This window comes from Salvelinus sp. IW2-2015, linkage group LG5, assembly GCF_002910315.2.
Source record: "Salvelinus sp. IW2-2015 linkage group LG5, ASM291031v2, whole genome shotgun sequence".
Taxonomy (NCBI): Eukaryota; Metazoa; Chordata; class Actinopteri; order Salmoniformes; family Salmonidae; genus Salvelinus; species Salvelinus sp. IW2-2015.
In genome coordinates this window covers 3,746,292-3,756,398 of record NC_036844.1, presented here as the reverse complement: position 1 = coordinate 3,756,398, position 10,107 = coordinate 3,746,292, and the positions used below count along the sequence as shown (strand labels likewise).

The window sequence follows — 10,107 nt, the reverse complement described above, 5'->3', positions numbered from 1 at the left end:
TAATATCTATCCAATGTGAATCAAAAGTGTGAATCAATTAAGGACATCCTCAAACAACATTTCAAGCCGCAAAAAAACATGTTTTTTAATTTGCAAATGTAAGAAAGTCATGAAACTAATTAATGAAATGAATGAAAATAAAATAAAAGGTTTAGCACGCATAGTTTGCATGAAGCCTGTCTTGAGCCATTTGCCAAATTCTCATCCACATCACATGATGTCCTCATTATTCATACACCGCAGGAAAAACCTTTTACATGCTAATCCAACTTGACATTGTCTGCATTGATGTCGTCGAAATCCTCATTCATGCTAGAAGTAGGTGGCTCGCTCATGGGGATGCGATCGTACAGCTTCCACCTCCATGCTGAAAAAGATTCCTCAATAGGGTTGAGGAAAAGAAAGTATAGGGTCCACGAATTGGGGATGGGCCCAAAACCATGCCTAACCACTCTCGCAGAGTATAACCTACGAATTGGTCACACTCAGTTGACATAGGTACCCTTCACCTTGACAGGCCTGCTCAATTTCATTGAAAAAACACCAATGAAATGAGATGTGCAGCATTGTAGGATCCAAGTAATGCCCTACATCCTACCACACCATCCTCAGAAATAGCTGCGTACATGGAGATGTAGAGCATAGTGCATATCCTCCAGACTTACCGGGTTTTCTTGGTGAAATTTTCTCAGGATCAAATTGACAGTTTCAGATTGGGGTGAACTAATCTGTCAGCTCTGCCATGGTAAGGCCTCTGTTCAACACATGTTCAACGACGATGGCCCTGATTTCATTAGACACAACAGTTCCCTGCCATCTGCCTCCCTCTCTCTGATGTCCACCTCTTTGACGGGGCCCATGCCCACCTGTTTGACCTCTTTGATGGGGCCCATGCCCACCTCTCTAACAAGCCCCTTGTCCATGAGCTCTTTGATTTCCACCTCTCCCTTGCTGTCTTTCCTGCTCCATGTTGAAATCAATTAGCATTAACTAGTAGTCATTATGTATGGTTATCATGCATCATACATGTCATTTAGATGTTTATACTTTACAAACGCAACATTTGATTTTTGTAGTTCTCAAAATCCATATATAGTGGACAAACCAGTTGAAAATCTATGTTTACCAAACGGTTAAGTGGCTTTAGTTAAAGTTTTTGAAACAACAGCCTTTTACATGATCTGTTTTGAGTTTGTACAGAATTTAACCGCATACTTGTGAAAACAGGACCAAAGTGCTAAAAACAAAAACGAATAAACTGAGTGTTAAAAATGCTGGTTCAGGAACAGCCAATGTGATGAGAGGAGTTTTGTCTTGTGCTCACACTTTCATGGTTGCATTCCAGCAACAGCATCCACAGCGAAGGATGCCACGTACTCTGAAATCTCAATTCCCAAAGCCGGACGCAACCAGCCATCTACCGACACTAATGGTATGTGTGTGTGTGTATTGTGTGTGGGGGTAGGTGCGTGCGTGGGGGAATATGCGCAGGATTGTGTTGGTCAGATGAAGTCAGTGCAAAGTGCAAGCTAGGCAAAACAATGAGGAAGTTTCCTACATATGGGTGGAAAAAACGTTTACAAGATGCAGAACAGATTCTATTTTAGCATTTTTGTCAAAAACCATGTTCCTTGTTCCTACGAGTCATACACTGAGTGTCCAAAACATTAGGAACACCTTCCTAATATTGAGGTGCACCCCCCTTTTACCATCAGAACTGCCCCAATTTGTCGGTACATGGACTCTACAGGGTGTTGAAAACTTTCCACAGGGATGCTGGCCCATGTTGACTCCAATGTCGTGTCAAGTTGGCTGGATGTCCTTCGGGTGGTGGGCCATTCTCAATACACACAAGAAACTGTTGAGCTTGAAAAACCCAGCAGTGTTGCAGTTCTTGACACACTCAAACCGTTGCGCCTGGCACCTACGACCATACCCCGTTCAAAGGAACTTAAATCTTTTGTCTTGCCCATTCACCCTCTGAATGACACACACAATCCATGTCACAATTGTCTCAAGGCTTAAAAATCCTTCTTTAACCTGTCTCCTCCCCTTCATCTACACTGATTGGTGGATTTAACAAGTGACAGCAATACTGGGTCATAGCTTTCACCTGGATTCACCTGGTCAGTCTATGTCATAGAAAGAGCAGGTGAGCAATCCCAAGTACTTATCTGCCGCTGCCACTACAMCTATTTTCTGTMACTTTCAATTCATTTCTGCGGTACAATTAACAACCATGGCAATAAATGCTAAAAAGCCCACCGTACTGAAGCACCTATTCTTCCAATCACTCTTGATCTCCGCCTACTCCCAGGAATGCTCCCACCCTGTACCCATCTTCCTCTACCACTCTCTTCACTGCTTAGGCATACAACACTTTCTGTTCTATTCTGACCCTGGCAACCTCAATCTGCCTTTCTCTCACCGGACYCCTCCGATCTCCATCCCCATGATCARCCTCARAACTAACACAACTTTCTCCACCGATACCACACATTCCTTCGTCTCATGCCCTCCTGCACACTTCTCACATCTGGGCATGTCCCTCCTACACACTGCTGCAATATGCCCATAAACATGACAGCTAAAACACAGTAATATTTTCGTAACAAACTCTKACGTGATAACTGACACTTCCTACATTGACCTTATCTGGTAACGACTCTGCATCAAAACTCAGCATGACAGACAATGTTTTCTCCGTTTGCCCACCGTATCTACGTCTCATCAAGTGGCGGGTGTCACAGACACTGGGAATCTTCCATTTCAACTGCTCCTCCTCAACACTTAATGCCACTCTCGTAATCACTCCTTTCGACGGCTCCTTGCTCCAGAGAACAAAGCACGGCACAATTCTTGTCCCTAATCTCGTAATCCGGAGCGCCCTCTCCCTCTGGGGGGAGGAGACATGATAAATCATCACGAGTACATTCTGAGTTACTTTCACCAACTCAAGTCCCCAACCTCCCCTCCACCCAACCTGACAACACATATAGATCAACCAAATAACAAGGCTCCCCAGTGTGGAAGCGGTCTAAGGCACTGCATCACAGTGCTAGAGGTGTCACTACAGACCCTGGTTCGATTCTGGGCTGTATCACAATCAGCTGTGATCGGGAGTCCCATAGGGTGGCGCACGGTGTAGGCTGTCATTGTAAATAAGAATGAGTTCTTAACTGACTTTCCTAGTTAAATAAAATTAATCAATTCTCTCTACAAATCTCACTCCCACTGGGCCAAAATCATCCTTATCAGCCTTGGGACGAAGCCTGAACTCAGCAATCTCCTCACTCTCAACAAGTTCCATCTCTGAACTACTGGAGCACGTATCCCTGTTTTTACACTTGTCGCCCACCTTCCTCACCTCACTACTTCACTCAACTTCTACGCAGCAGTCATCACTGTACCAGCCACCACATTTAATTCATCCTCACTCTTCTCCTGTCCRATTTCCTCCTCAAGCTCTTCCAAAACGTCTGTGCGATCCTCCATTCCATATTCACAAAACAAATCTTACATAACTCTCCTTTTTATCTTGTCRATCATCTTCTCCTTCACCAGATCTTTCAGAAGACCTGTGTAATCCCCCACTCCATGCTTAATCATAATATGCTGCACATTCTTCCTTATTTCCTTTTCCGCCATCTTCCCCACCGTGGCCTTCGCCTAACACCCTGTAACACTCGTCTGAAGAAGTAGACCAAGGTGCAGCGTGGTAAGTGTTCATGATTRTTTAATTACTCAGAACACCAAACAAAAAMAATAACGAKCGTCACGTTCTGCWGGCTTCACAGAGCTAACAAAAAACAAGATCCCACAACATAGGTGGGAAAAAAGGCTACCTAAGTATGATTCCCAATCAGAGACAACGATAGACAGCTGCCTCTGATTGGGAACCACACTCGGCCAAACACAAAGAAATACAACACATAGAATGCCCACCCCACATCACACCCTGACCTAACTAAATAGAGAAATAAAACGGCTCTCTAAGGTCAGGGCGTGACACACCCCGACTGCCTCTCCGCACACTAAGGATTATTTGTCGACTCAGAATGATTTAGCCGGAGTGTATTTTCTCTCGCTTCAGTTAAAATAATGGCCACCATAGATTTCAAGAAATGTTGCGTCCTTTTTTTACGTGGTTGCGTCATATTTCGTTGCATACTTTCTGTTGAAGTTTGCATCGATGCATGCTTCAAAGTATGTACAAACGGAGTACGCATTTGAGAAGTGTCCTCCATGCTCCGTTTTGCATACTTTGATTTGGACTATACTCTGACCCTCCTGTGCTCCAATTTGTGTGCTCTGAGCACAGTATGCATTTTGAGAAACACCCTCAGTGTACGTTTTCTTCATCTCTAACATACAATAAAWTCAAGTAGCGAGTGTTATAGGTTGTCAGTTTAATTCATTCTCTCTGTCTCCTCAGCTGGTGACCCTGATTCTCAGGAGGGGTCAAAGGTCAAACCAGGTGGATATGACCCTGTCAAAGTGGTCCTGGTGACTCTCTGTGTTCTTCTGATGGGTGCTGTCATTGGACTTGTGTTCCTGTGTGAGTGACCTAGATAGTGGAGGTGGCTAGTCTAAAGCAGATTCTATATCGGAGACAGATTCATAGAGGCTCTTGTCCAGAGCTATGAATATACAGAAATATCTAGGCACATTTTTAGCGCAAGAGCTGGAAAATCCCCACAGTACTGCTTCAAATGGATAAATGTTTCATGCCAGGTCATTGTCTAATTTCTGTAACAACGTAACTGATACAATATAAAAATGTTGGTGAATAAAATGAATAGCTATTTGTAATACTTTTCACAATCAACTAATATTACATTATCATGCAYAAGAATGTTGGGGTCAGATTCCTACAATTTAAAATGTATGTCTTTTTGCAATCAGATATCAGCAACCTGCCAACCAAAAACACAGAGCTCCAAATTCTGCAAGCGGCTTACAATCAAAATCTTACAGGTTTGGAAAAAGATTATACATCAGGTGAGTTTAGTTTCACACAAAGACAATGTTCACATCGGTTTTCTAATATAACTGTTGTTTATATGTAGCTGGATGTAGGGAACTTGAGTCAGAGTTGTTATCTTTTGGCAACTAGCTTTAATGATCAAAAACAGAGAGCTTCAAGAACTGCAAGACAAGAACAAAGATCTTCATGAGAAGGAACGTGCAGGTGAGTGACACAGATATGACCCTCCAATTAAATTGTATTGTCTGCCACTAATACAGCCTTTCCATTGAATCCAGTGACATTTTCATCCTTATAAAATAATATTAGAAAAAAGTGCAGCTTTTGTTATTGCTAAAACACTCTCAGTGTTGGATAATTCCAAAAAGTATGGATTCCAATGTCACGCTSTGAAAATGATGCAGGTTGGCATTTCTTGTTGTGACTCTTGCCCTGGAGGCAGCTCTGCAGGGTGGTCACCTGCTGGCACAGCCACAAAGTTATAAAATCTGATTTTAAACCTAACCTTAACCCTAATCTCAACCACACTGCTAGCCCAAACCTTAAATGAAGACCAAACAGCTCATTTTTGTTTTCATAATCTTTGTGAGGCCCATCTAGCGGGKGTCGCTCAGTTCTGCCTTCAGGGCAGGATTCATGGCAATAAACTTCAACCTGCGAAAAGCATAATTATCTTTAATTCACAACAGTTTGGCAACAAAATGGAGAATTGAGAAAGCAGAAAAATCCACCCTCTTGCCCTACAAACACAGGTGAGATTATACTATGAGGGAATGTGTCTACTCATAGATATAGTAGGTTGTATTAAGATAAAAACCTGTTTCAGATAGCAATCCTGAGTTAAACTCAAAACTACTTCAAATCAAGTTGTCAACTTCAGAGGCAGTCGATTTTTGTTTTAGTCCCTCCTTATTCATTGATGCAACAATATAGCATACTTGAATAGTTGTTAAATAATCATACAGTATGTCTCATATCCACATGGATTGTACACGATCAGTAACATGAGAACAAAAGGCATTTGACTATAGGTAGGCATAGAGATCAGTGTAGTGTACTGACAATGGCATTGGGTATATCTGTTCTCTCCACAGGGAATAAAGACTGTCCTAAACCTAGGAACTGTGCTGAAGACTGGGAGTATTATGYGGGGAAGTGCTATTACTTCTCCRCTGATAAACTGACCTGGGTTCAGAGTCGGGATGAGTGTATCACCAGGGGGGGACACCTTGTCATCATAGGGAGCCGAGAGGAGCAGGTATGAATCTATTATTGATTCTCAGTTGTTTTGATGCACATTTTTCCTTTCCTCTACTGACATAGAAATGACAATAAATCTTGACATAATTATTCAAACAATGTTTCTGGTGAAGAATTTCTTATATCAGAAAATTGGTACAAAAATGCTTAATAAGCCTGAAGACAAGTTCTGGATTGGGCTGACGGACAGTACAAACGAGAATGAGTGGTTATGGGTGGACAATTCATCTCTCAATTCAAGCACAAGGTTTGAATGCATGTTTAAATCAATATCATAATACATTCACCCTAGACGAAAACGTATTATGATCCTACCTCTGATGTATTATCATCCTTCAATCCATAGATTCTGGCTTGGTAACAAGGAGCCTGATGACTGGAAAGGAGAAAATGGAGAATATCCCGAGGGTGAAGACTGTGCTAGAATGGGGGAACGGAGTGGTAATACCGGGTGGTTGGATTTCAACTGTAATAAGACTCAAAGAAGAATATGTGAGACAAAATCGCCCTTGTGAAACAGTATCTTAAAGAAACTCAAAAGTTCCTTAAATATGTCTCTGAACAACACCAAAGTATTTTTTGCTGGCATTGATAAAAAGGAGGAGAAACTGTATTGTGACTGGTTTACAGGAGATTACTGCTGATATTCACATATCTTTCTTTGTACATACATGTTTTATGCTTTTCATGCTATGGTGTGAAACAAACCAAATCCGCAACTGAGTCTAATGAAAAACATGTCAGATATATTCAGTTCACACCTCTTCACTTCTCGGTAGGCTACAGGTGTTGGATCTTAATTTGCTGAGTATTGTTGTTGCAATAGGATTTGAACTTTAGTCCTTCAATCAAGTCAAATGTTGCTTGATTGGTGGTTAAGCTGTTACCTGGCCAAATTTAGGCTACATGAAAAGTGCAATATTGTTAATTAAGTGTGTGGGTTTTCAATTAATTTATGTAAATCATGAAATATATCTGCATTTTACAGTGCAGGAAAATTCTCAGCAACAAAAGAGTGATAAAATAAAATCCTACACCTGTACATCATCCTCAGTGTGTTTTGTACATGTATATTTCTGCTTATCAGTGCTGTCTCTAGGCTAGTCATTTGAGAAAAAAATATTGTGTGTATATCCAAACATCAGGAAACCATTGAATTAATAAAGTGTCAAATGTAAAATTAGTTTTTTTCATCAGTTTATTTATTAAGAAGACTTGTCGTCTTACCTACAGTAGTTCAGGGGGTAGAAAAAGTAGAGATGCCAGAATGCCTACTGTACACTTCTCTAGTGGTGTATCATGAATATTCAAAAGGTAGAAAATAAAGAATTGTCATTTGAGGTTTGACACAAAGCTTTAAAGTTAATGTATTAAAGGGATGAATTAGTGTCTCCATACCCACCACATGTACATGCTGCTTTGCAGTAGTCTGAGAGATCATTATTCATTATTAGATTACCAAGATGGTGAAATGGAACCCCATACATGGTCAGTGGTGATTTTAGCATGTAAATCTTGGTGGGACAAACTCCACAATTTCTTTTTAGATGCATGCCAGCAAAGCCACTACACAACACAACACAACACTAAACAATACACAAATTTCACTATAACGATGACAAATAAACTGTTAGGGCCTACATAAAGCWGTCCCAACACCTTATCACTGCTACACCTGGCTATCAGGGGAGCCTTGTCTGGCAGTGAAACAGTTCATTCAGCCTCATTTACTGCCTTTCAAAAAAACATAGCTGATATGGCTGACTTGCTTAAACAAAAGTGGATCCTACTGACAATTGAGATGTACAAACTAGGGCATAAGGGGATGATGAGCGAATAAGAAACAATCTGTAATTTCGATTAAGACATTAATGAGCGAGCTAGGACAGACGAAGTCCATTCAGAAAGTATTCAGACCCATTTCCTTTTTCCACATTTTGTTTCGTTACAGTCGTATTATAAAATGGATTACATTTTTTTTTAAATCTCAATCTACACACAATACCCCATAATTATCAAGCGAAAACAGGTTTTCGAAATGTTTAAAAAACCCAGAAAGAACATTTGCTATGAGACTCGAAATTGAGATTAGGTGCATCCTGTTTCCAGTGATCATCCTTGAGATGTTTCTACAACATGATTGGAATCAACCTGTGGTAAATTCAATTGATTGGACATGATTTGTAAAGGCACACACCTGTCTATATAAGGTCCCACAGTTGACAGTGTATATCAGAGCAAAAACCATGCCATGAGGTCGAAGGAATTGTCTGTAGAGCTCCGAGACAGGATTGTGTCGAGGCACAGATCTGGGGAGAGTTCCTCTGTGGAGATGGGAGAACCTTCCAGAAGGACAACCAACTCTGCAGCACTCCACCAATCAGGCCTTTATGGTAGAGTGGCCAGACGGAAGCCACTCCTCAGTAAAAGGCACATGAGATCCCACTTGGAGTTTGCCAAAAGGCACCTAAAGGACTCTCAGACCATGAGAAACAAGATTCTCTGGTCTGATGAAACCAAGATTGAACTCTGGCCTGAATGCCTAGCGTCACGCCTGGAGGAAACCTGGCACCATCCCTACAGTGAAGCATGGTGGTTGCATCATCATGCTGTGGGGATGTTTTTCAGCGGCAGGGACTGGGAGACTAGTCAGGATCAAGGAAAAGATGAACGGAGCAAAGTACACAGATCATTGATGAAAACCTGCTCCAGAGAGCTCAGGACCTCAGAATGGGGTGAAGGTTCACCTTCCAACAGGACAATGACCCTAAGCACACAGCCAAGACAACGCAGGAGTGGCTTTGGGACAAGTCTCTGAATGTCCTTGAGTGGCCCAGCCAGAGCCCGGACTTCAACCCGATTGAACATCTCTGGAGAGACCTGAAAATAGCTGTGCAGCGACGCTCCCCATCCAGCCTGACAGAGCTTGAGAGGATCTGCAGAGAAGAATGGGAGAAACTCCCCAAATACAAGTGTATGTGTAGTGTCATACCCAAGAAGACTCAAGGCTGTAATCGCTGCCAAAGGTGCTTCAACAAAGTACTGAGTTAAGGGTCTGAATACTTACGTAAATGTTATATTTCTGTTTTTTTTTCATAAATTTGAAAAAATTCTAAAAACCTGTTTTTCGCTCTGTCGTTATGGGGTATTGTGTGCAGATTGATGAAGAAAAAATATTTAGTCCATTTTAGAAAAAGGCTGTAAGGTAACATGTGGAAAAAATCAAGGGGTCTGAAAACGTTCTGAATGCACTGGAACTATTTGTTCAGCATTTCTGAAATGTAAAGCAACAGAATTCAGAGCATGGGCCGTTCTTACAGTATTCTCCTTTCTAAGACAGTCTATAGGCTACATGACCAAATTATTAGGGTGAGGCACATGGGCTGCTAACAGCTTACTACACAACATAGTTAATATTACTTCCTTAGCTACAATATACATATCTCCCTGGCATATTACATCATTTATGCAGCAGCATACAGTACATTTTTGGACTCACCTTGTTGTGCTACAGTATGCTCACATAAACAGGAAGGTTGGGCGGCGGTCCTCCGTGGGCAAATTTTGTCATCAAACTTTATCAAAGTCTGCCATTCTCTATATTTATGGTGCTTTCAATGCAACTGTGAAAAAAACAAGGTTGAATCATGACGTCAGTGATCTTCAGGTCGGAGCTCTAGAAACAGGCCGAGTTCCCGTCTTGCAATTCCGAGTTGGATGACCGTTTAAAATTTCCCAGCCTCCCGGGTGGCGCAGTGGTCTAAGGCACTGCATCGCAGCTGTGCCACCAGAGATTCTGCGTTCGAGCCCAGGCCTCGTCGCAGGTTGGACGCAAACCGCGAGGTCCATGCGGCCGACGC

The 10,107-nt window shown here is 41.8% G+C and overlaps 1 protein-coding gene and 1 pseudogene across 1 annotated transcript; one reads left to right on the top strand and one right to left on the bottom strand.

Moving 5' to 3' along the window:
* LOC111964470 (3',5'-cyclic-AMP phosphodiesterase 4D-like) overlaps positions 1 to 923 on the bottom strand; it is a 51,820-nt pseudogene extending 50,897 nt beyond the window's left edge.
* A 392-nt stretch (positions 924 to 1,315) lies between these two features.
* Positions 1,316 to 7,410, top strand: LOC111963813 (hepatic lectin-like). The gene is made up of 8 exons (XM_070443536.1): positions 1,316 to 1,432; positions 4,436 to 4,558; positions 4,906 to 5,001; positions 5,117 to 5,191; positions 5,677 to 5,739; positions 6,082 to 6,245; positions 6,361 to 6,494; positions 6,594 to 7,410. Exons 2-8 carry the CDS (start codon positions 4,528 to 4,530, stop codon positions 6,760 to 6,762), a joined length of 732 nt encoding a protein of 243 aa, XP_070299637.1. The 5' UTR covers positions 1,316 to 1,432; positions 4,436 to 4,527; the 3' UTR covers positions 6,763 to 7,410.
* Positions 7,411 to 10,107: the final 2,697 nt, after the last annotated feature.